Genomic DNA, 25,982 nt, shown 5'->3' with positions numbered 1-25,982 from the left:
ACTAAATGTACACATCCACTTCATCCAGAGACAAAAATTATAGTATATAGTATACAGAGTTCCCCCATAACATTTCAGAGGCACTCCAGTATTTCACACCAGTATTTAGAGGTTACCATGATACACAAATCCAAAATAAAACGATGCATGACTCCCTGAATGCTGCAGATAAGCCTGAAAATGTTATAAAACAGGCTTAGAGGAGAGAGATATCAGATTTGCTGCTGGGTAGGAGGAGACAGTGATCATGCTCACTGCTCAGAGCAGATGACGATCTGAACGAGTGAAATCTTTTTGTGTGAGCACACTCGTTCAATCTGTGTGAATTGAAAAGCTCCATTTACTAAGCTTGTTCTGCTCTTCATGAAAGGCTGACTCATTCATTTCCTCTGGCTTGTCATACTGTCAAAAACTCACTGAAGTAAAATTCACAATTGGTAGGGCAGGCTTATCAGTTGCCATGGGAACTGTAGTCAAGTGACTTTGGCAATGACAAACATTCACGAACAAGAAATGCGTGTTTTATAAAAACAATTTAGATCATATTGCTCTCAGAAAAGAAGTAACCATTCTCTATATAAGTCAGGAGAACTAAATGCTTTAAGTGAGAGCTCATTGTGCTTTGTTTTGTTACTTGTTTTGGCTTAACAGCATAAATTAGACATATAGCAGCAAAAAAATAAAACCATAGGAAAAAACATAACCGATTTGTGCTGAACAAGAGAAACTTGCAAAGTGCTTAACCGGAATAAAAACGTCTGAAACTGCAACATTAAGGAAACTTGAACTCCCGCCTCATGGTTGTATGCCTCTGCCAGTCAAGTTGCAGGAACCATGGTCAGTATCTCCTCACCTCTTCTGTTCCTGAGTTACAGCATTTAACAATGGCCAGAAGTGTTTTTGCAGAACATTATGATGTCACAGTAAGGTTGACCTTTGACTGTTTGCATATAAAATGTAATCTCGTCATCATAGGACAGACATTTGTGTTAGATTGATAAATTTGATCACCAAATTCTAACCAGTTCATCCTTGAAGTCAAGTCAATCTGCTGGTGTGGAGGCATGAAAAAAAAAAAAAAAAAAAAAATCCACCACTCAGATGTAAGACTTCCACATAAATAGAACTTAGTCCACAACATAAATGTTCCAAATATTTTGACAAACATGCAGGTGAAAGAATCAGCTATCAGTGGTGTTTGCCTCAATAGTTCATATCTATGCCACTGAAAATGTATTCTTCACTTTCATCTCTTTTAGTGATAGTGTGAACTGTTACAGGAGGGAGTGACCGATAATGTAAGGAGAAGTGTGACCTAACTTTCCAGAGGAAAGAAAGGCTGGGTTTAGAAAAAAAACCCAAAAAAAACATGAGGGGGTGAAAATACCTGTACCTACTACTTGAGCAGCTCACATGGTAAATTCTTTATAATGTACATGTCCACAGCACAAATTACATCAGTACAACAACAGAGTCATGTTATACTTGCCACTCTGCTGCTCTGAGAACAGCTGTAATGTTTTCATCCTCTTAATTCCAGTTGTTTCTTCCTTCCTGATCATTTATTTCACATTAAAAGCCTACCTAAAAAAGGAAAGCTGTAAGACTTTAATGTGACATTGGACAAACTGTTGAGTTTCATTTACGGTAACTTAACATCATTTGGTTTAACTTGCCTCTTGTTTGTGCTGTGAAATCAGGGCTATAGAAATGGACACTATAGAGACTTTATTGAGACATAAAGGTAAAAAATGGGGAAGGTTTTGAGATTGTATAACTGGGGAAGGGGAAATTAGAAATAAAGGTCTGTCTCCAATATAAGCCTGTCCCATATAATCAGTTCTCTCTGACACTGGGGTAAACTATTTGAGGATTTACAGTATTTATAGTATTTTCAAAACTATGAGTTCAACAATTCAGTTGTTCACGATTACCAATAAAATACAAAATATGGAGGAAGTTTAAGTACATTGTTAACCCGTTGCACTTACCTCAGTATCCCAGAACTCAGATCTCCACTGGGAGAGGCAAATGGTTCTCCACAGTGTCACACATCTGTCACTCACTGAGGGTCACCTGCAACAACAGGGAAAAATGATAATGTGTCATATCAAAAGTAAACTGCAAAAAATATTTTGCCGAACATGTTTCTTTCCAGAGCGAATCAAAACGATAGATGGCTTTTAAAGGAATTACAAACAAACTTTGTTTTTGATTATTACCGTCTCAATTAATTGATTGGTCTATAAAACATCAAAAAAATGAAAAATGCCCATCACAATGTCCTGAGAGTAAGGGAAGAAAGTTTGATGCTGAACTCGCAAAGTTTCTTCTAGACTGCCAAGAGCTAGCATTAACATAAAACCAAACAAAATCAACAAATAGCTTTATTCTTTAAACGATTAATCATTTATGAAAACAGTTACAAGTTAATTTTCTTTTGATCAGGTATTTGATTAATAGACTAATTGTTGCAGCTTTAAAGATAGATGACTTTGAAAGGAATTACAAATATTACAAACTTCAAAGTGTTTCAGAGGAGGGGTCTAAAACAATCTAATGCTGCTGAGAGAGGAAATTCTACTGGCCAGCAAACAACATACATGACGAATAATCAGCCAAGACAATGAACAAAGCAGCTGACCACATGGAGACTCAGGTACCAACAAGTGGTTGCTACAACATTACCCTCCACTAAAGATGCACAGCTATACCATTATAGAGAAGCCCAACTAACAAGCATGCAACATGCTTAGCATGTAGTTTTTGTTTCATAATGGAAACTGTGCGTTTTTTTTATTTTTTTTTACATACACTTTGTTTAAAAGGTTATTTTAAGGCATGGCACAAGGAGTGCGTTTTCAAGTTCCCTCCTGTTGCATAGCAACAGTCAGCTGGCCAACTTGTTGTCCTTGCCTGCTAAAAATGCATCTTGTGGATCCACACCCATAGTATTTACTGTATTTGGCAGAATGAACCAAGGCTTCAGTGACACACAAGAAGACGCTGTAGAGAGCCCGCTCTGCACTGCTGCGTGTCCCTGAGAGCCAGACAGTGCCACATCACTGAGCACTGCATTTGACGTTCGGCATTTCCAACACAGCCTTGTGTTTACCTGAAGGACCCTTACATTAGCAATTCATCACAAGGTGTCATGGAAGCTACCGTGCAGAGGTCCCATCTGCCTGAGATTATCTGCGTACCCTCTCTATCTATTAAAAGCTGCAAAGACTCTATTTACTTTCATTTTCCAGATAAAGCCAACTCGTCGTGTGACTCATGAAAGCCGAGGGTAACAGTGCCTCCAGGTTGGATGAAGACAGCAAAGGGAGGGACGATGAATAAATAAAACAACACAAACTAAATCTGCAACATGAATGGATGCGTGTCAGATGACAGAATCATGTCACATAAAAATAATGTTTGAAAGGGAAAGATTTCTAATTCTTTAGAACAGGATACCACCTCATTAGTCCCCATTGTATGTATCAAATGGGTCCAGGATTTATAAAGTGTGGCAATATAAATGTGGATGTTTTTCCATGCTGTGGTAGCTCTCCCTTAATATCTCTGGGTATATGATGCCATTGTGGGCTCTTGTGAATGCTACAAGTCAATGAGCTGGACTGCCTCAATGCAACACTGGATTCTGATATGATTTTTGCATCAATGTAATGTCCTGTTGCTGGAAACTGACATTCCATGTGGTTCTTTTATTATTAACAATTTATTCACAATTCCCTCAATTGATTTCTCAGAAAATCTATTATACTGTGATATGGATAGAGGATTAATACCGTAATGCCAACACTAGCACAAGCAATTTTACGGAGGTGATTCTCTAAAACAAATTAGATTTTAAACAGAATTAAAGATGTTGTACAGTACTGTGGTCTGTGTCATGAATCTAAACCTTAAGATCTTTTTCCCTTGTCCAAACAACATGGCGAATAGATGATAATTATGTAGAGAAAAGTGTATTTGACTAACAATGTACAAGTTGGCCTTAACTATGTTTTTATTTTGTTTTCAGTTAGCTTATGAGCTTTGTCCTATATGTACAATTTATAAAGGGGAATTTGCAAGGCCATTTGTAATTACTTATACTTACTTCTTAATTTCTTTTTTCTTTTGTAGGTGCCTCAAATGATATGGTATGAGATAAAAATGACTGCAATGTGACAAAAGTACATCCATTATCTTCAATTCAGTACGGTAATTCTAAAAGGGGTTGTGCCTTATACCTTTTCTATAGGGTGGAATTTCCCTACTATACAGATACGACCCAAAAGCCACAGTACTGTCATACAATTACTGTAAGACAGAGACATATGGCTGGTTAACAGATATAATAACAGAAATGAAAAGCTGTTCTGGTTACTACAATGCATAATCAACTGTACTGAGGAACTACAGTGCAACTCCTCCCCACTCATCTCATTCCAGTATTTGCGTGTGTGGTAACAACAGTGCTCTCCAGCCAGCCATCACTGTTGGCTAAATATGTCATACACCTAATGAGGCCTGGTGAATGACAATAACCAAACTTTCCTTCAAGGGCCGCTCTTCCTCTATGCAGGACCTCCTCATTGTACTGTGGCGGGGCTCACAAGGGAATAGGAGAGTGCCAACCCATCCTGTTTACGGCACTTCAAACCCCAAATCACAATGACATGGCTAGACATGCTGCTAAACTGTGCACAAAGTTGAAACAAAGCCAGAGTGTGTATTTTGTGCACTGAGGTTCAAGACAGAGCAGTTAACACACTATATGTTCCTTTGAATTTAGTCAGGCAATGGTGAGACTTCTCCTGAAAACAAAATGTCATAATTATCAAAGGCAGTAACAACACCTAACAACACTTAAAAAAACCTAAACACTGTGACCTTCATGAATGTATGATGCAGGACTTCTGCATGAAGGAAAAGGGTAAATCATCAGGTTGTACGCATTTTCCTTCCTCAGTCTCTACACAACATGCATTTCTTTGATGATGATGATGATGATGATGATGATGATGATGATGATGATGACGACGACGACGACGACGATGATGATGAAACAGTGGAACCTTTCGCATAACCACTGATTAATATATGGCTGACAAAAGGGCCATTGAGTGCTACGTGTTGTTCTGACTGCACTTAAGTGGGAGGAAAAGGAACTGCTCACTCGCCACACTGAATGACTGTTACCTGCCAAGAAGCTCGGCGGTCTCATGACTGATTAAGTACTGTATTTGTTAGCTAAGTTGGTCAGTGACAAATCCCTTCATACAATCAATCAAGTCAGAAAATCCAAAACAACGACAAAAGCTTAACACGTCGAATATTGGGGCAAGAGTACTGAGAGAGAGTGTGTGTGTATGTATGTGTGTGTGTGTGGTTGTGTGTGTGTGGTTGTGCCTTGACTCCAGCCTCATCCACGGACAGTCTTAGCCGCTCCTTTCCTCTGCCAACAGCTGCCAAGACATACAGGGCCAACAACAGCTGCAACACGCTAATCAACATGCCATTCAGCTCCTTAAACAAGCGCTACAAGCATGCTAATCAGGTCAGTTCTATGACAGTCACTTCTATGCTAATCCCGCACTGCTGTCCTGTGTACTGTATGTGTGTTTACCTCACCATCGGTGTAAATTAACCTCTTAAAGTGGGGCCGCGTTACATTAGGTAGCAAGCTACAGTACAACTGCTGATATTGCCATTAAAAGACACATTATTAGCAACAATGCTTGACATAAAACCAAGCAATTTAGGCCTACAATCTATCCCATTGGTTGCTGGTGAGTCTTGTTTCTACTGAATACTAAACAGAGGGATCTCTCTAGCTGCTAACAATACTCATCATTCGGTAGAAACTGATGAATCATACGAGTATCCGTGACTAAGTGACTCATTAAACCAGTGTAAACAAACACAAGGTTACAGCCCAGTACAGAGACCCACTCCTAACCACTGCTGCACCTAGAGAGGGGAGAGGTGATAGACCTATTGACTGAACTAGTTCATCTGTTCCTGTTATGACCTACAGTAGAAACCACCCTCACTTGTGTTAGCTGAGATAAAACCAAATAGACACTGATCTTGTATTAGTTCTTTTTTGGGGACACCATTTCATATTTTCCCTGCCAGTGTTGGCAGTTTAGTTGTTTTGCTTTCTGAATGAATCACTGTTGAGTAACAGCAGTCGTGAACTGCCTAAATGTGACATATGTGACACGATTTACAACAAATCATTTGAATACCATCTTTCAAAAGGGTTATTCTATTGAGAATTACTGTAGTTGCTGCGTGATGGAAAGGAAACAGACCATCATTTTTTTCCCCCCTAAAAGGGTGTCAGAAATGTAACAACCTTGATCTCATGTGTCAGATCCAGGCATGAGTCTGTAAGTGAGGGTTCGCGGCATCCACCAAAGCACAGCTAAATGTAGAAACATTTACAAGAAAAAGGAGGACAGTGGCACATTGTTATAACTTATGCAAATGTTGCAGCGGCATTATTTACGAGTGTGATGACTGGGTGCAATACTTTTCAGCACACCGTGCAAAGACATGTCCTAAACACCTCAGCAAAAGACTTACTGGGTGCTGCAGACCTCTAAACAAGTGGTATGAGCGCACCAACAGTTTCTTTCATCTGCACCACCGCTGAAATGTCACTTTTTTTATTTTCATTTTGTTAGAGTTCAAATGCAACTGGCAGCTCCAGATGATCTACACAAAACTGTGTGTGAAAAAGACCATCTTGCCATAAGATCGGTGAGAGGATTTGGCGGCAGAGGAGTGAGGGGAGTCAAAACAAAACTGATTTCATTCCCGGTTGTTTAGGCAAAACGTGCGGAAGACTTGCATGTGCTGCCTTACGAAGGCAGGCAGTAGTGAGTAGTATGGACAGTGAAGCTGAGAAAAACAGATTTAAAGTTTAAAGGCTGCTTACTTTTATCGCATGTTTTTTCTTTCACATGTAAACCAGACAGAGTAAAGCTACAAAATCGAACGGAAGATGAAGAAAATCCAAAGTAAACTGTCTTTGCAATCGTGACAAACACCAAAGTTGGCAGATCATTTTGTTACCCTGCATCAAGGAATGAAAGAAAAAAAATTACCAAAAGGCAGAGTGAACATGTGCTGTATATGTGTGTTTGTGTCTGTCTGTCTCAACTTCTCCTCTCTGCCCTAAATGAGCAGTGCCAGGTTTCAACAGTCCAACACTGGGGATTTTTCAAGGTCAGTTTAGCTCATTCAGCCATGAATTATTGAGCTTGAGCGAGTTCGGTCCCTGTTGTGTTTGCGCCACTTCTGATGCTGTCTGTCTGCCTTCAGGTTTGGTCAGCATGACCATGACAAAATGAATATCCAACAACGATGGCGGGACAGTTTAGTGGCTGCTGTTGGGAAATTTTCCTTGCTTTTAACTTCTTCAACAGGAAGGTCAGAGCACCGGGTCAAATACAGACCAGGAGGAATTCGGTGCTTTGCTCAAAGACACACAACCCACACAATTATTGTGCTATTTTTGTACTTTCAAAATTGGTACATACAAAGATGAGTCTCGAGGGGTTTAAAAGTCAGGTTTACCAAAATGTGGGGCAGTTTCAATACTACTGTGAGTTTTGTTTCAGTCTGCTGCCCAAATGCATGAGTAAGAATAAAACACACGTGTGCACTAATTTTGCTTCCTTGCTGCTCAGATATTCCTCATAGTCTTACTCGTACTCTTGGCGTATGTGTGTTTGCAAGTGATCACTCTTCATGGAACATACACACAATCATATTACACACACTCAAACACACACACACACTTTATCCAGACACTTTCCCTATGTAGGGGGATTAACTCTAATACCTGACCACAGTGAACCAGTCTGCTGTAATCTCCTTCCTTGTGCCTCTCAATCGTAACAAGAACCAGCCACTCACCAGTGGAGGAGGCTGTCTACACAGGAACAAACTGGGGTTTATTACTGGCAGATACAACAGTGGAAAATACCACTTTCTGTGATTTTCTATACAGAGTGATGACCATATACAGGTATAGATGTCAACTGATACCAAGGACTTTGATGGTTAAAGGTCATAAACAGACAGGCAACAGTGACTGAAGTCAATATGTTCCTGTGTGGATCAATAGTGGGCATAGGACACGTGGACAAAACACTTTAAATACTCTACGAGCACGTGAACTACATACTACAGGTAATAAATAAATAAGAAAGAAAGAAAGAAAGAAAGATCCACCAAATGGGAGAGAGAAAGAGACAGTGAAATATTGGCTACTCTATCTCCCTCATCCTCTCCTCATCTCTCATAGGCCAGGCGAGGGGAACTGAGGCGTACACACATCCTGGGCTAAAATTAGCTCTGCTGCAGCTGCAGGACCAGACGTGTTGGGATGGGCCCATGTTGCAACTAAGCACACACACACACACACACACACACACACACACACAGTTCCACAGAATAAACAGACTGAGCCACAACAGCACAGGTGAATGCCAACAGCATCCTGCCCCCTTTCTCTCTGCTCCTCAAACTGACGCATACAAATGCTTTCAATGCAAATGTTGTGTGTATACAAATTCACACACAGGATGAACACACACAGTCTGTACTGAGGCCCTCCAGAAAGCCCCACAGTAACCTCATCTAGACATATTAGCATTGGGATCGAGGAGGAACAACTCGACTTGCTGAAATGCTAATTTACAGCAATTTTGCATTTCAAACATTTGGTTTGTGATCTTATCTTCAGTGACTTCCAGTGAATCCCTGTGTGCAACGCCCTGTAATTTTCAGACAAGTTTCAAATTAAGTACGCACTTGTATAGACCACAAGTGTTGCTGTAGTGTCTTAACAAGTCAAGGCTTTCCTTACAAAAGGAAAAATAACAGTGTCACTTCAAAAACAGTAAGTAATTCATGCTGTCATTAATTGTCTGTGAACAACACATAAAATATGTCAATAATACACCTTTCTGAATGGGAGTAATTCTGCAGAGGCTGGTGCAAATATTCCTTTGGACACACAACCATTGTGATGGTGAGACAAACTAAGGAAGAAAGTACAGACTCACTAAAATATTATGTGCACCAGTACAATCTAAAGCAATTCACTACAACTGTACTGCAATAAATCAACCCATGAAGGTTGTAACATTCACTTGTTAACACTGTGTCGGAGGGGTCTTGATTCAACAGCACAGTCATTTTCTACGATGTGGTTAGTGGGAGAGTTTTATTGGATTACATTATATTGAAAGTATTTCTCATAGTTTCTTCCCCTAAAGAAGAAACACTACGAACACATATCATTATAATAATGTCCAAAGACTATGATAGAGGTTAATGAATGTTCTGTGAGTGTCCACCAAAACTGCTAATGTAGCACAAGTGTATTGCACTGAAAGAGCCATCAGGTGGTGAGGATTGTTTTTATTAAAACTTGGGCAGTCAGAAGTTCACTGACAGTTCAAACTGAAGGCACATGGCCACTAATTCAGCTGTGTTTAGTGCTGCTGCTGACAACGTGTGCATGTGTGTGGGAGAGCAAGCAGCTAAGCATTTAACTTTACTCTAGAGAAATGGAGAAAAATGCTGTACTGCCATATAAGCCGATCAGCAGTCTTCTAACAATGGGCCACCTTGGGCTTTCATGACATGCCAAGACCACTGGTCTGCTTACAGGCCTGAGACCACAGGATCAGCAAAGGGGGGGAAAAAAAACAGAGGAGGGGGCTGCATTACTACATAGCAACCTCGATTTCTGAGGGGCCTGTAAAACCACTGAACACCACAAAAATCAAGCCAGAGAGCCTGGACTCTCAGCTTCCTCCCACCCAGAGACACACAATGATTATTAAATCAAATATTTTCCTACAATACAGAAAACAACAATAATGTGGGCTGTATTTTAGCTCCATCCATTGCACTGCAGCAGACACAAGGCATTACACTTGCTTGACAATGACAGAGCTCTGATAGTAAAGGTTGCCAAGTTAATAAGCATTAGCCATGGAGCCTTAGCCAGACTTCCCTTTGCCAAGGAAGTCATCAGTCACGCCAAGTATTTTTAGACCTAGACATCTAAAAAAAATTATAAAATGCAATGCAAACTGTTCCTTTTAGGCCTTCAACTCGCTTTTAACTGTCTATATTTGATCAGCTAGGTTGCATTCCTAGAAATATCCTCCTTCCTCTTGTTCCCAGATAGCCAGAAAACTGGCATCATGAGCAACTAGGCCTCAATAAATGTAAGGTAACACGTTTGTTAACAGGTGCCTCTCTCACAGCGTGCTTCAGTGAAAGCCTCCACTTTCCTTCACCGTCTTTTCCACCATATCACAACAACAAATAACTGGCAATAATTCAAAGGCCCCTGGAATCAACCAGGCTTTGGCATCTGTTCAACTTCAGACAGGCGCTGAGTCGTGACCAGCGAGCTGAGCAGGACAGCAGAGAGCTGACCGACGGGAAGGTAAAGCCCCGCAGAGAACAGTGGCCGTGAAAGGATGATGACCTGTTATCTTGGTTTAAACACACTGACCGTTCTGCTGTCTTAATGATACCGCTTGTGTTTTCCCTCCAAACACACATGCACTCTCACACCCAGTACAACAGGGCTAAAGTTCAGATGCCTTTCTGTCTCATGTAAACTGTGTTCAGGTCAACAGCAGGATGTGTCATTTCCTTCTGTTGCAGTTGCGGCATGTCAAAGGAGCCTATCTGGTCAAACTGCTAAACACAGCTGTTACTTTTTGTGGGGAACAGTCTTAAATAGCAACACTTCTGGTATTAGTCTTTAACAGAGTACTTCATATGGTGCAAACAGAAAGATGACTATCACTTCTTCCTAGAAATTATTGTTTAAAAAGCAGCTAACCCTATTTCTCCCACACAGTCTTCAGTTTAGTTCAGTCCCACTGTGCAAAACCTGTGTGATGTTCAACTACACTAGCCATTTTGGCCTCTGGGCTGCTACTACAGAGCAGCGCAGTTGGTCATTTATTAAGCAAAAATGTCAAACATTTGCAGGCGCCAGCTTCTCAAGGCAGGATTTGCTGCTTTTCTGTCGCTGTAAATTGAATACTTTAGGTTTTAGTACTTTGGCTCAGAGATTGTTGACAAAGTGTTATCTGGTTGTGAGAGGCGAAGCCACTGGATTCGACTGAAAAGTGTGCACTTTTTGTTCAGCCTGTACCTGTCTGACAGGTGACCACTGCTAGCTACCTGTCTGCAGATGTCACACTAACGTCTTGTAAAGAAACAAAAACAGCTTAATCTCTGCGGACGCTGATAATTACACTGTTCATTACCTGATCGTCCATTGCTGTATGAAATAACATGTATTTTTATACAATTACATCATGATATGTTCACTTCTATAGTTTGCCATAGACGATTTAATTTAATTACTTCCAACATATAAAAACAATTGCTTGAAGTATATATTTATAGTTGTCTTTCTTTTCTCCATTTAATACCATTAAGATATTACAGGGATTTAAATTTGTCTGAAACACCTAGTTGTCTATTCACTCTGTCCAGTGCAGAATAGTGGATTGAAGGTTAACCGCTTGATCTGCCAGCACAGTATTGTATAAATAATGGAGGCTGGCAAAAGTAGCACTCTCTGAAATGAACTGAAGGAGGTGAAAGTCTGTGGCACACTGAAATCAACTGCACAGCGGACCAATGACAAAGCCCTTCACCACTGCCATGGGAACAAGCCATTTCGCCGTAGGGATAATACAGTTAATCTAACCTAATCAAAACATTCACACACGTCCAGCGAACCAACACTGTGATGATGGCATCAGAGTTTAGCAGCAAGGGCCACTTTCCAAATATAATCTGAGATTGTTTTAAAAGCTTGCACTGCAAGCATATGTAATCCTCATGTCACCTGCCAACTACAGTCAAACCACAACAAAAAAAAAAAAACCAAAAAACAAAAGCAAAGTGTGACTTATGAATTTGATAAAAAAAAACTGTCTCCTCTAATAGATTATTGATAAACTGGCTACAAGAATTGCATTGTTTACCTTCATTCATCTGTCAGTTCTGCCTTATTCCAATTTAAAGATGTGTTACATTTGAATAATATGATGACACACATGTACATGTCGCTGCATGTGTTTTAAAGGCTGAAGCTCTGCAGTTTGTTACATACCTATAATCTGTCTAAAATTCTGTAAATCTGAATTACAATACAGTGTCTGAATGTAGTAAATCCAGCTGCTACTTTTTCTTTGCGGGTCTCCTATAACTTCAGTAACACAGCTAGAGCTAAAACGATTTGCTGATTAATCAATTAATCGATTGAGATCAAATTCATTAATTTTGAACTACTTTTTTGTTATTTTTCAGGCAAAAAAAAAAAAAAGAAGAAAAAAAAAACATAAAACACTTGCTGGTTCCAGCTTCTCAAAATTGTGGATGTGGTGTTTTTGTTTGCCATATATGATGTAAACTGATTATATTTGGGTTTTCGAAATTTGGTTGTAGCATTCAAACACTCTGTAGATCACTGTGGGAAATTATTTTGCTATTTTCAATTATAGAGTATTTAATTAATTGAGAAAATAATATGCAGAATAAAAAAAATTTACATATCACCAGTTGCTGCCCAAAGCAAGACTATTGTTATGAAACATTAATCATCCTCCTGCCTCAAATTGCAGTTTGCAGAACTGCCTGGATGGTAATCCCATCATTAGCTCGGGCAATATACCCTGCCATTCCCAAACCTTTTTGCAATCAGTTTTGAAAGCACTGATTCATTTACAAACAAGAGAGTACACACATCATGCTGCTCCACCTCTTTGGAGCCCCCAGAGGAACAGTATGAACTCTTGTTTGGCTGACAGAGAGACAAGGCACTCAGCATGCGTGTGTAGAGGGAGGGGGTACACTGTACATCATGGTGACAGCAAACACACAGACAGACCTCATACCTGGCAGTGCAGTGAGTCAGCAGCACCACTCTACATGCCAACCACATATCCAGCTGATTCTCAAGACCGTCTGCACCCAGCACAACTAGAATGACTCCACTGTGGACTTTAAAGCACATCAAAAAAATCTATTTGGTTGATGAATGATAACAAAGACAGAAAAATAACAATTAGTTTCAGATGTACTGCATGTGCAAACTGCCCAGGGAAGAATTATGATGCTTCTCATTCGGTAGGTCTCTAGGGGCCAACAAAAAACACAGATATTCTGATTTTTTTTCTATTGGAAGAAGAGGACCGGGGGGCGGGGGGGGGGGGTGCTGCTTGTGCGATCCGCTGGCTCTGTGGGAGCAAGTACAGTGGAAAATAGTCCCCAATGCTAATCCATGGCAGGCTAATTACAGCTTTGATCCCCTAGGCATGTGCATCACCATAGGTGGGAGGGAGGCTACACACTACTCAATACAGTTACTGTTAGATTTGTTTTGGTTCAGACCTGTCTGAATAAGCTCACAGCTGCTGCAGATGTGTGGCCAACAAATGACAATGTTGTACATTAATAGTCAGCTCAAATGCTGGCACAAAGTTTATAAGAGTTGACCTCTGCTTCTAGCAAAACCTTTTTCAAACCACACGAGGCATGCTAAGGAGTTTTTTTTTTTTGTTTGTCTAACTACAGTAAACTGCACGATAAGTGATTTCACCAACTCATAAAATAATCTGATACGTTTTAGGGCCTTTGCTCGTCAAATAACTTGGGCTGGATAAGATACCATTTGTTACACTGAGCAATAGAAACTCAACTCCTGCAGTCAGAGACACAGATTAAGTGGGTAAATGGAGTTTCTGTCTAAAATAGACCACAGCTCTGATGATAGCTTAGTCCCAAAACACACAGTAGCAGAGATAGAGCAAGGGAGGAGGAGAGAGGAGGAATGACGATTGAGGATGAGCAGCAGATGGCATGGAATTATCTGGATCTTCAGCTCTACATCTTTGCCCGTGACGCCATCATTTGAGGGGTGGTTTACTTTTCATGGCCAGCACCAGTCCAAGCATTCATTCATTTAATTTACTGATATCAGTGTTATGAACAGCAGCATGTCAACATCGAAAGATCAACTAGAAAGCAACTTGGCAGAAGTGAACAGGCTTGGCAGAGCAGGGAGGAGGGAATAAGAGACGTTACTGTTGTGAGGAAAGTTGTTTGTCGGCCACTTTGAGCGCTGAATAACTAGAGTACAGCGGCAGCAAATCGTTGATTTATTGAATCAATTGACAGAAATTGAGAGCCAAAAATCTCTTTCTAGTTTTTTGAACTTGCCATGTTGGGCTTTTGGAAAATTTGACTGTGAGAAATTTTACGCTATTTTCTGATATTGTATAAACTAAAGAACATTTAGCAAATGATAGAGAAAATAAGCTCTAGTCTAAAGTAACTCACTGTTCTGTCCAAGCACAGAGTGAGACCAAGCCTTCATCCAAATGGTGAAGATATAGCCATTATGTTTGCAGCTGATCATCCAGATTAAATATTTCTGGGTGAAAAGCTAACACCAGGGTCCTGACCATGTGTTCTTGTTAACTGAGGCAACTGAGAGGTGAATTAAAATCAATTAACAAGTTATATGTTCATACCTAACATAACTTAGCCACTGACATATGAAGATACTTAAAATGAATATCTATACATATGTGGTAGGTGTTTAAATAACCATGTTACAGCTGCAAACTCACATTATGTTATGATGACAGCTAACAATATAGCAAAGGCAATTCAGACACATTGACTCACCTGCTGTACATGACAGACATTTACTCTGCAGCAACTCCTTTAACAAAACTAATGTTACCTGATGGACATTTGCTTTTGGCTCAAAAAGTTATACATCAAGGCTGCAGATGCAAAATTTAAACTTCCGCTCTTAACTTTCAAAATAAAACAAACATGCTGCAGGTTTTTTTTTTTTTTTTTTTTTTTTTTTTTGGTGGAGTTCACCGATCAAGTGTCAGGACAGTCAAAAACTGTACATGTTTTCAGGACGAAATATTCAGCTGCTAACATTAAGAAACATGAAAACTGTTGTTTCACCTCAAACACGGAAACTAGCTAACGTGGTGTCTGGATGTTTCTACGCAGCTCCGTTAACCAGTCAGTTACCCCGTTAGCCACCGTCGGCTCGGAGCTGCCACGAAAGCTGAACCTGGACGTCCACCTTAGCTGCCTTAGCTCGGCTTGCGTGCTGTGAGCGTGTCTGCCCTACTCAGCAGCTGGTGGACATCCTCATCCTCCTCATTTTTCACCAGTCGTGACTAGGCCGAAACGACTTACCGCCGGCTGCCTGGCTTCAACGAAGCCCCAGCATCTGCTCGGTGGTCCCCTTCTTAAGACACTTAACCCTTGTCTCGGCACTGGCCAGCCCGCTTGACGCTGGAGGGTCCGGGTTTACATCCACATCAACACAACAGTGCTGATGATGTCCCAACTCACCAGCAGCCCCTTGACTAGGACAACCAGGAAAAAAAATGAGTGTTTTGCCAGCTAACAGGTAACGAAATACTCACCCGGGCTGAAGCTGGTAATGGCAATGTCACCCGGTGACCGTGTCGGGGGAAGCAGCAGCGGTGTTTTTCCAGAGCGGTCACCCAGGTCGAGTGTATTTCCTCCAAATGCTCCCTCTCTCAGCGAGCAGCACCTCCGTATGATCTTCCCACACTGCAACGGTGCTGCCGGACGACAGCGCAACACGATTGGCCGAGCTGAGCGGAACTCAGCGCGTTTTGGCAAACAGCGGGGCAATGGTGATACCTTCACGAGTATCGGAAAACTCGCCATCGCAGTGTGAGCTCGTTCACCGTGTATGTGTAACATGTTTGTGTACAGTTGATAAGATAAAATATGAACTGGGTTAAAACTATATGAAAAATAAATTAAGTCTGACATTGTCTGAAGCAAAATAGTCTTTTTTTTTCATTTTCATGTAGGCCTGTTGTTATGATGTCTTGGTGTTGAAAAGATATGGAACAAAAAGAAGACTTGACATTAGTTTATTATGCTACAATATTTTTTCATAATGAATCACTGATATCTCCCCCTCCTATTCAGCCACCAAAAATGTTCAAACATGTTTATCTTAAAAATTCCTAATATATTTTACACACTGTGCCTAGGCCTGCAGCTTGTCATCTGCGATTCATCTGCTGATTATTTTCTTGAGAAATAGTTTATTCCATACATTGAAAAAAAATTGCAAAATGCCATTTACAATTGCTCAGAGATGAAGCCTTCAGTTTGTTTTGTTTTTTTTTTGTCTGCCCAACAGTCAGATACCCAAAGGTTTTCAATTTACTGTAACATATAACCAAGAAAAGCAGCAAATCATCACATTTGAGGAAAAAAAAGGCTTGATTAGGCTAATCAATTATCAAAACAGCTGCAGATCTTTTTTTTTTTTTTGTCCATCAACTAGTAAATTAACCTACTAATTTTAGTAGATTGCTAGCTGCTGCTACCATGTAAGATGCGCTTCAAATAACACATTAAAATCTGAATGAATGAATAATCCATAAATCAAACAAAAAAACAAATGGATTTTCATCCATGGACATTGCGCCTTTACGTGGGTCGCCCTCAAAGCGCTGCCGCCTGCTTTCACTTTCGCTTCAGCCGCCGCCTGTTGCACCATCTTAACGCAACTTTAGGAGGAATTTAGAGGAATTACCATGTACATATCCAAAAACGAAGACTCCGGCCCATTTAACGGGCCGATTTAACTGCTTGTTTAAGTGTGCATGAAAGAAGGACCCTGCTCTTTACATAAAGGAGGCGCTTCTTCGGGGAGTTTTTTAGTGATGCGTCATCTCTCTTGAAATGGTTTTCTTTCCACTTCAAGTTCCGTTTCTGTCGCTTCGCTCTCTGTAAGGTAAGAAGTTTCTATCATTCTGTTCATCATTACTATTACTGATATATTCTTTGTTGTATATTCACGATTCTTTGGTCTACGGCCCCGATTGGCAAATTGCGGGCTTCGTTGATGATTAAATGGTCGGTCTCCATTATTGTAGGACACCAGCTTCACTTTCACTCCTCTTCTACCAAAGTCCATGGCTCCTGTAGACCAGCCGGAGCTTCAGGCGATCAATCAGATAGCAGAGGCTCTCAGCAGCAGTGAACGCAGCAGACTCCTCTACCTGTGCGAAAGCTTGGACTCAGACAACAGTATGACTTGTGTGAGGGAGATGCTGAAATCCAAAGTGACGGGCCATGAGAGGGGCAACCTGTTTCTGGCAGAGCTCTTGTTACAATTGAGGCGTTTTGATATCCTGAGGAAGGTGTGTAGAATCAGCAGACATGAGGTGGAGGGGACTCTTCAATACCAACAGGTCCTGCCAAGATTCAGGTAAGATCTGTTTTTATGATGTCTAATGAGTCATCATTACTTTAACAGTCCAAGTTCACACATTGTGCTCCTTTAAGTAATTATGGGTTCTCTTACTGCAGAGTACTGATGGCTCATGTAAGTGAGGATATGGCCAATGAAGATCTGAACAGTGTCAAATTCTTGTTAAGTGCCACATTACCTCGTGAAACGATGGAAAACATACAGGTGAAGAAAATGAAAGAAGTCTGGTTTTGTATGGGAGGGGAGTTTTTGTGTGGGAGGGGAGATTTGGTGTCTTGATTAAAATGTTCAAAGTTTGTTTTTATCTTTTTTGTTTTTTTCATACTACAACAACAATTTCCCCCCTCTCTTCTATGACAGAATTTCCTGGATGTGATCATTGAACTTGAGAAGCTGGATTTAGTTTCGCCTGAAAGAGTGGACCTTGTAGAGAAATGTTTAAAAAACATTGGCAGGGTTGACCTCGCTAAAAAAGTGGCTACTTACAAGATGTCAGGTGAGACTGTATTTCACATATATGTTATAACACTGGCTGGCTCAAATTTGTAGGGAGTGAGAATAAGAAATCACACTTTGACAAAATGTCAATTGGGAGTTCTTGATGAGATGTTTGATCTGTAAGGTTTCTAGTGTCTATACTGATTGTGCATTGCATGTGAGGTGAAATTCTCTCACATCCTTCAAACAGGGAATAGCTGAAAATAGGAACTGAAAATGAATGAATGAATTGTACTTGTCACACATGTCATGGACCATTTAAGCGGCAAGTGGAAACAGCATATCACTTTCCGTACTAGTTCCAAAATTAAAACATTACACATTACACCCACAAGAAAAGGCTACCTATACAGCACATTTTCTCAGTGACCATCTTGACAAGATAAACAAAATGCATTTAAGTTTCTGTTTCATTTAAGTGACATAACTGGAAAAACCTATATTGGTCATTAATAGCAAAATAATGTCCATAATCACATATTCATGTCCCACATGAGGGATTTCTGGCACAATCTGCTATTGTTGATACTTGTCTGCTTATACAAACAGCCCAATGTACTTCACAAGATTGCCAGCCCATGTTTCCTGTCACAGCTGTTTGCTTGGAGCAAATTGGTTTAATCCCAAAAAATACTCCATGGTGTTATTTTGTATCTGCTCATGTCCTGTACCTTCTAAGCTTTAAAGCCCCATACCCAATATAGACCAGTGAAAGACAGACACAGCCTTGATACCATTTGCAGCAAACAGAGGAGGAGATACTGATCAAGAAACGTCACATGTACATTGTAAAAACTTTAATTATTTAAACAAGTAAGAGATGAAAAGTAATTGCAAAGTGCTTTAAATCATCTTCATTACTCGTATTTACTTGAGTTTCTGTGTATACCTTTTACAGTTGCAACACCTGAACAGCAGTTGTCTCAACAGCAAAGGTGCAGAGCTCCTGTGAGTATGATACTGTACAAAAGTTAACATGTATTATCATTTTCCTCTCTTTTAAAACTAATATGTCTGAAAAACATCTTTTCTTCAGTGTCCACCCCCCACGACTAATAGTTCCCATTCTCTTCCACAAACGAGGCGAGGACAGTCCCTCCATACGGGTAAGATAAACTACAGATAAGCAAATCATAGCAACTTCAAGGATTTGTATTCCCCAGAGGTAGTTAGTCAAAATACCCATTTAAACCAAAACAGATATTATTTCACATGGGGCTTACCTGAGTCACCCAGTAACAACAGTTGGAAAGCCCCAGGACACCCATTGTATTACATTTTGATATTTATATTACCATATTCCTCTTTGTCATCAGCCATGGTGCCTGTACGTGTACAGCAAAGCTGTCAGGTAAGATTTGCACTCATTATTGGAGTATTATTGGAGAATTTAAAAAAAAGTGCATTTATGAAACTATTTTGCTTGCTTTTCAGAGTCAACCTGACAGGTACAAATTTAACAGTAATCCCAGAGGAGTTTGTGTTATCATAGACTGCGTGGGTAATGACGGAGGTGAGATACAAAACACTTTGTACCTATAGTCTTGTGGTGGAGGAAGTATTGAGATCCTTTACTTAAGAAAATGTATCAGTACCACAATGTAAAAAATACTCCAAGTTACTACAATACTACAAGTTGAGGTCCTGCATTTAAAATCCTACTTGAGTAAAAGTCCAAAAGAAGCATCATCAAAAGGTACTTGAGGAAAAATTGCCCTTGACTGGCATCTGACGTTATTAGATTGTGAATGTCTTTTTGGTTGAACGACTAAGAACAAGGGACCCAACTAGACAATGGTTTCTTGTAAGTGGTAATATGTAACAAAAATGTTGGGAACCGCTTGTTCAGTCTTAAATGATGCATTGTATTTTATAAGTTTGTCATTTGTGCTTTTATGTCAATTCTTAATCTAATGGAAAGTAACCAGTAACTATAGCTGTCAAATAAATGAGTAAAAGGTCCAATATTTCCCTCTGAAATGTAGCATAGAAGTACGAAGTTGCAGGAAATACTCATTGTGAATATATTGAGTAAATGTATTTAATTACATGTACCACTGAAAACACTGTTTGATTTCAACCAGAGCTGAAATATTAGTCAATTAATAGACTAGTTCATCAACAGAAAATTCATTTGCCACTACTTTGATAGTTGATTAATTGTTTTTGTGGTAAAACTAAACCAAAAAGTAAAAACTAAAATCTGGTTTCATCTTTCCTTTCCCCCCAGACATGTTGGAACAAACATTTAAGGCTCTTCACTTCAATGTGGTTATCTACAAGTGGCTGAGTGTGGATGACACTCTTTCAGCTCTCAGAGGGATATTCAAACAGAGAGAGAATCTCAAAGGTGATGGTTTTGTCTGTTGCATCATTAGCCGTGGTACAGCAAACCATCTTCTGGGTACAGATTCATACAGCTCGCATCTACAGCTGGACACTGTCCGCAGTCTTTTCAATGCAGAAGCCTGCCCCATGATGGCAGGCAAGCCCAAACTGTTCTTCGTCCAGAGGTACAGTGTCCCTGAGTTCCAGCCCTGCGCCAGGATGCACCATCGAGATGAGGATCTTGAGACAGATGGGTGTGATGCGCTGTCTAGGTGTGATTACATCCCTACAGATGCAGACGTGTTCTGGAGTCACTGCTGGACAGATGAACGTCAACTAGAGCAAGGACATCATCGCTCCATGTATCTGAGGGCTCTGACAGATGCCTTACTCAAAGGCCAAAAGAGGTACAGGCAAACACTCAAAAACAAATTCAGCTTTTGTTTGACAAAATACAGTTTCCATATAACCTATAAACGATAGCCGCTGTACTAACTGTTGTCTTGTTTGTATTCTGACAGGAAAACTAAGCTTGTTGATATTCATACCGAGGTGAATGGGGCCATCTTTGACTATAACAGAAGGAATCCTGGAGCAAACTACCACATTGATCTGAAACATACTCTGAGGAAAGATCTTTACTTACAGTAGAGGATTTTGTACAGTCACATCGACTGAATCCTCCACAATGTCAGATACATAAGAATAGATACGAAATACAAAAGAAGCCTTTTTGCTGTGTAGACAGAGACACCTACTGGCTGTACTTACTCAAAACAATTATTTTTACAAATTATAGAGAAAAAGTTATTTAACTGGTTGCTATATTGTGTATTTATTTATTATTTGAAAATTCTTACCGAATATTTTCTGTATACATATGTATGAATAATTTCATAAAGGACAAAGGTTCTCATAGGACAAAATGATAATGACAACAACAAGAAATCCACCTCCCAACCCCACCATACCAGACACCAACAACATAAACAACAGGTATAACACACCCGATCATTAGGTGTACTCCAATAGAAATAGAAATAGAAATTTTAAACTTTTTAGAGTAAGAGTTAAAGCGCAGTAAAGACTATGTTTTAATCCTACACAGCATACTGACATATAATCACCACAATGAAAAGTCACTTCTTTTTTTTTGAGCATAAATGTGAATTGCCACGTCTTACCTTTTATAATGCAGCTAAACCACACATGTGAAGTAAACACTATATTTGTCTGTCCGTCCATCTGTCTATCTTTCTATAGTTATATTTCATTTTTACTTATTATAATTTATTTTTTTTTACCATTTCAATTTGTTATATGTGTTTTATGTTTTATTTTTTATTTTTCAGAGAGCATCATGCAAATGAAAGTACTATTATCATCAATGTTAACATATATCAGATGTTACTTTCATATATTATCAACCTTGTAGGCATTAGACAACAATATGAAGTTAAATAATTTAACAATACTACTAGTATCTAAAGTAATCCAGAAGCAATTTAATGTATGCATTTATTACCGTCAATGTTTTTACAAATCACTCGTGGGAAAAACAAATTGTTGCCTCTATCTATATAACCAAGCATTTTCTCTTTCCTTTTAAAATTCTCTTTGCCATACTAAAATTTATGTTTGTTACATAACAATAAAGTTAAAGAAAAATGACTGAACTATAATGACCAATGCGTGGATGTCAGCAATATTGTGTTCAGTAGGGAAGACCACATGTGACAGTAGGGTGCTGACCCCTGCCATGCCTCAGTCATTTGGATTGCTTTTTGCAACTCTCCTCCATCCCATCTTTACTCTGTCTTCTGTTTGTCTTGATAAGTCCATGTTAGTTTCAACTGATGAACTGATGACCCACTGCTTACCCACCAAAACACATGATACAACCATTTTGTTTTTAGTTTAAAACATTTTAAGACCAAACTATTGTATTAATTGAATACTTAAATGTCAGTTTGTAGCATTATAGTAACTTCACATTTAGTTCTAGTAATTTATGTCGCGCCAAACACTTTGCGACTGTCTCTTTAAATATCTTTTATGTAATAATCTGGTCTATTTCAAATTGCTTTTAAAGTAAAATTGAATGTAAAGCACTTGTGAATTCTCACTGTGAATTGTGATGGAATCTTGCTTTGCCTTTCACTGACCTCATACATTCATATACAGTGATTACACTTCAGCCAACACTGACGTCGGTAGTTTCCTCAGTGCATTTCAACCCTACTCAGTGCTCACAATTAGATTGACACTTTGGTGAGACTGAAACAATTAGTATATTAATCAAATATTTTGATAACTGATTAATAGTTTTCAAGTGAAGCATCAAGTTCCAGCCTCTCAAATGTGAGGATTTTTCTGCATTTCTTTGTAATATATCATTTTGAACTGAATATCTTTGGGATTAGACTGTTGGTCACAGCCCCACATTTCAACTTTGTTCAGTGCTTACATTAAAGATAAGATAAGATAGCCTTTATTAGTCCCACAGTGGGGAAATCACAGTGTTACAGCAGCAAAGTGGCAGTGCAGAGAACAGGAACTGTTCTTCAATTCCTTTCTTTTTTAAATTTCTTCAAAAAATTGCCAACACAGGACCTTTATAGGAAGTTTTGGATACTTTCACATTGTGGCTAGATCATGTAATTTTATCCTCACTAGACTAGTTCTCAGATTTTGAGATCACGGTGATCAACACTGAACCATAAATCAGTTATTAACTTTTGGGTGACATCCACAAAATAACTAAATGCAAAAAAAAAAAACCAAAAACACAAAAATGTTCAATAGTACAGCAGTATCTTCCAGGTCAGTGCATGTGTGTAATTTCCACGCAGCAACACTGTGACCATGACAGTAGGAGGCAGGCAAGTTGTTCGTGGAGCAGCAGGAGGCAGCGTCCACCGCTCAAGCGCGCACACGAACACATGAGGAGGCCCCGTGGACGCGCACGGCCGGGGCTGCTGTTGCTATGATGCAATAGCGACTGCGCCGTGGGAAGCGAGCGGGGAGTTGAATGAGTTCTGCCCACAGTTGAAGAGGAGCAGCCGCAGACAGTGAGGACGCAGACAGTGCTGAGGGGACAGACAGCAGGCACGGAGACACAGGCAAGGGGCCCTGTCCTAGCACACTACATGGAAATACGCAGTCAGGTGTGTCTGCTAGCCTCGCAGCTAGCCGTGTCATGACGGTTGGAGAGATTTCTCACACATCTGTACGACGTTGCGGCGAAACGGGAGAAGCACCAACACCCTATTTGCCCTCTTCAGCCGAAACCAAGTGAAGAGGGGTTGTTATATACATATTTTTTTTACCTTTCTGGTGGCATTGTCCTCCTCACCTGCGACTCAGTGGACCTATTCGTGCTTCGTACTGGACCACCATGGCAGAGAGAACCTCAACCGGGTTGCTAACGATGATGTTGGAGCCCACGCCGGCTGTCGCTATGACCCTGCCGGCGGAGGTCCGGGAGAAGCTGGCGGAGCTGGAGCTGGAGCTGTCTGAAGGTAAGTTGACAACAACAACAACAACGGGTACACAAACTAGCACAACGTGAGGCCAAAGTATGTCGTTCGTTCTGCATGGGGTGGTTTATGTGTCTGACTGTATCCGAACCACCGCCCTTTATCTTGACATGTTAGAAGACGTGCCAGCATCATCTAAGCCCCTCTGCTGCTACCAGAGAGTCCTTCCCAAAACTGAACTTCTGCTGTAGTTTTGTCCTCATGTCTCTAAACTACTGCAGCATGGGGCATACTAAACTCAACTAAACAAGACTGGTTAATGCCTTGTAGTGTATTGTTCCGCGTCTAATGAAGACAAGCTGTTCTCATTGGCCTGAAGTTTCAGATCACACACGTCCAGGCTCCAAATACCACACTTGATCAGATGGCTATCTGCCCCAACGTTAACAGCTGAGCTGACACACCCATACTGCTGTTCTTTGGCTCTGTTTTTCACATAACCAAAGGGTTGGTCCTTTTCTAAGTTTATGGAAAAGGAAAGTTAAGAGCTACTGCATTTTTTCCACATAAATTTTGTTATCAGACTGTTAATACAACAAGCCATTCTTATCATGTCTAGCTGTGTAAAACTGTAAAACCTTTCACTGTAATAGAGACTGGTTTAAGTGGTGGCCACTCTAGAAGTAATCAGTTATAATTTATCTTACTAAGCCATGCAATGAGAAGAACATTAGAAAAGTTAAAGAATGTCCCCACATTGTTTTAAAAAAGGCAAGATAATCTTTTTTTAAGTTAACTCATATCATTAAGATACATAATGAAGTTTGCCTTGTAGATGCATAACTTTGCTGATATCGCTAATCCGTACACTTGTATATGTCCAGGTAGGTTTACATGTGTCTAAGTTCATGTACACCTTGCTCATATCCTCTGTTTGACATCCCATTTGTACTTTGATGAACCTTTGAGCATGCAGATGTTTTAATTTCAACATCAAACTTTTACATCAGATTTGATCTATTTTTCCCTTTTATCAGACTTGTGTGTTTTGATGGCTCTGTTTGCGGATCCAAATATACTGTATTTAAAATGACTTATAATTACTTGCTACACTTGTTCATGTAAAAGAGGGTCCATTCTAAAGAAAATAATATCTTAACTATTGTACTTACCTGCTGACAAAACAAGAAAGACATTATGGCATGTACCTGTACAAAGTTCTGTACAATGAGAAAGCAGTTTCTTTGATATGATTTGTTGTGCTACCTTATCACTTTCCTCTATATTTGTCCTGAAGGACAAATGACACTAAGTGTCACTACTATTGTAATGTAACATTTATAAACCCCAATTTACAAATCAGTCATTGAATTGTTCCTATTTGTGCTACATGTCAACTCAAACCTGTATGATTTGTCCAAAAAACAGACTTACATTGTTTTTCATATTTGGTGCTATGATAGGACTTTGCTTATTTTTTCAGAGTAGCTTTTCTTTTGCTTGTTGTTAGTTCTTTGAGACTCATTGCTCATCTGTGCTCGTTTATTTGAACAGTTCTCATGTGGTAAAATTATACAAATTCTAATTAATGACCCACATAAATTCTGATTAGATTTGGGATTTGACCCCAGGGTGTGACCCTATTTCTTGCCAACTCTGGAGAAAATGGCAACTATACCAGCCAATAAGTGTATTCCTAGAACTTGAAATAATATGAAACCCTCTGCACTGTTAAATTCTGCATTGAGTCTTTTCTTTCTCTTTCTCTTTAACTGCCTGCATTAGCACCCTACCAGGGTTAGGAATAGACCAAAGGTGCACGCTTTGATAAGCACGTTAACTGCCAATGAGGCCCCTAATGGGATAGACATGTTTTCAGGAGCAGCCACCAAATCAATCTATATCTGTCCAGTTTCCTCTTCCTGCTCTCCACATGTCACATCCTGCCATGTTGGAGCTCTGATAGCTGTATCTCCCTGACTTTGTTGCCTTCTGTTCTGCTTCTCTTTCTGGCTTTTCTTCCACTGACATACTCTGTTGACTGTTTCCCATGTCTCTCTCCAGGCCTCCCCACCTCCATATTTCCTCTATTTTGCTCTCTGATCAAAGAAGAGTGTCATTCTCTTTCGGGTAAAAAGAAATCAACATATTTTTTTTTTCCACTCTCAAATCCTATTCCTGTATGCAGCCGTGAACTCTTCACCTCATGCTGATGCCCTTTGGTTGCTTCCCCATTGCATCCTGTCTCAGGATAGAATAGACAGCTTGTTTTATTGGAAGGAGTTGAGAGCCTGCGAATCCTGCAGGTTTTGTAC

The 25,982-nt window shown here is 39.9% G+C and overlaps 3 protein-coding genes across 11 annotated transcripts in view; 2 read left to right on the top strand and 1 right to left on the bottom strand.

Moving 5' to 3' along the window:
• The window catches only part of LOC139609522 (hyccin 2-like), a 42,897-nt gene extending 27,105 nt beyond the window's left edge, over positions 1-15,792 (bottom strand). For 2 of the 3 annotated variants that reach the window (XM_071464275.1, XM_071464354.1), the window contains exons 1-2: positions 15,525-15,792; positions 1,992-2,076 (exon numbers count right to left, since the gene is read on the bottom strand). The gene's annotated coding sequence lies outside the window, so the exon portion shown is untranslated. The remainder of the gene's footprint in view (positions 1-1,991; positions 2,077-15,524) is intronic. The other variant, XM_071464449.1, reaches the window with a different exon arrangement.
• A 253-nt stretch (positions 15,793-16,045) lies between these two features.
• LOC139609647 (CASP8 and FADD-like apoptosis regulator) lies at positions 16,046-22,299 on the top strand. The gene is made up of 10 exons (XM_071464540.1): positions 16,046-16,882; positions 17,025-17,359; positions 17,461-17,566; positions 17,723-17,858; positions 18,759-18,808; positions 18,897-18,966; positions 19,177-19,211; positions 19,295-19,373; positions 20,091-20,595; positions 20,710-22,299. The coding sequence occupies exons 2-10, from the start codon at positions 17,064-17,066 to the stop codon at positions 20,837-20,839; spliced, it is 1,407 nt and encodes a 468-aa protein (XP_071320641.1). The 5' UTR covers positions 16,046-16,882; positions 17,025-17,063; the 3' UTR covers positions 20,840-22,299.
• A 903-nt stretch (positions 22,300-23,202) lies between these two features.
• The window catches only part of dip2a (disco-interacting protein 2 homolog A), an 81,974-nt gene continuing 79,194 nt past the window's right edge, over positions 23,203-25,982 (top strand). For all 7 annotated transcript variants that reach the window (XM_071464147.1, XM_071464056.1, XM_071463961.1 and 4 more), the window contains exon 1: positions 23,203-23,709. In XM_071464147.1, coding sequence (XP_071320248.1) covers positions 23,586-23,709 — 124 coding nt within the window. In that variant the 5' untranslated portion in view covers positions 23,203-23,585. The remainder of the gene's footprint in view (positions 23,710-25,982) is intronic.

The sequence above is a fragment of the Trachinotus anak genome, unplaced genomic scaffold (genome assembly GCF_046630095.1).
Source record: "Trachinotus anak isolate AG129_WGS33_773 ecotype Australia unplaced genomic scaffold, CSIRO_AGI_Tana_v1 ptg000001l, whole genome shotgun sequence".
NCBI classification, from domain to species: Eukaryota; Metazoa; Chordata; class Actinopteri; order Carangiformes; family Carangidae; genus Trachinotus; species Trachinotus anak.
This window is presented reverse-complemented; position numbering and strand designations above follow the sequence as displayed.

Coding starts and splice junctions, on each gene's coding strand:
- LOC139609647 (XM_071464540.1), top strand. CDS start 17,064: ATGGCTCCTGTAGACCAGCCGGAGCTTCAGGCGATCAATCAGATAGCA. Junction 17,567..17,722: donor AAACGATGGAAAACATACAG/GTGAAGAAAATG, acceptor CTTCTATGACAG/AATTTCCTGGATGTGATCAT. Junction 18,967..19,176: donor AGGACAGTCCCTCCATACGG/GTAAGATAAACT, acceptor CTTTGTCATCAG/CCATGGTGCCTGTACGTGTA.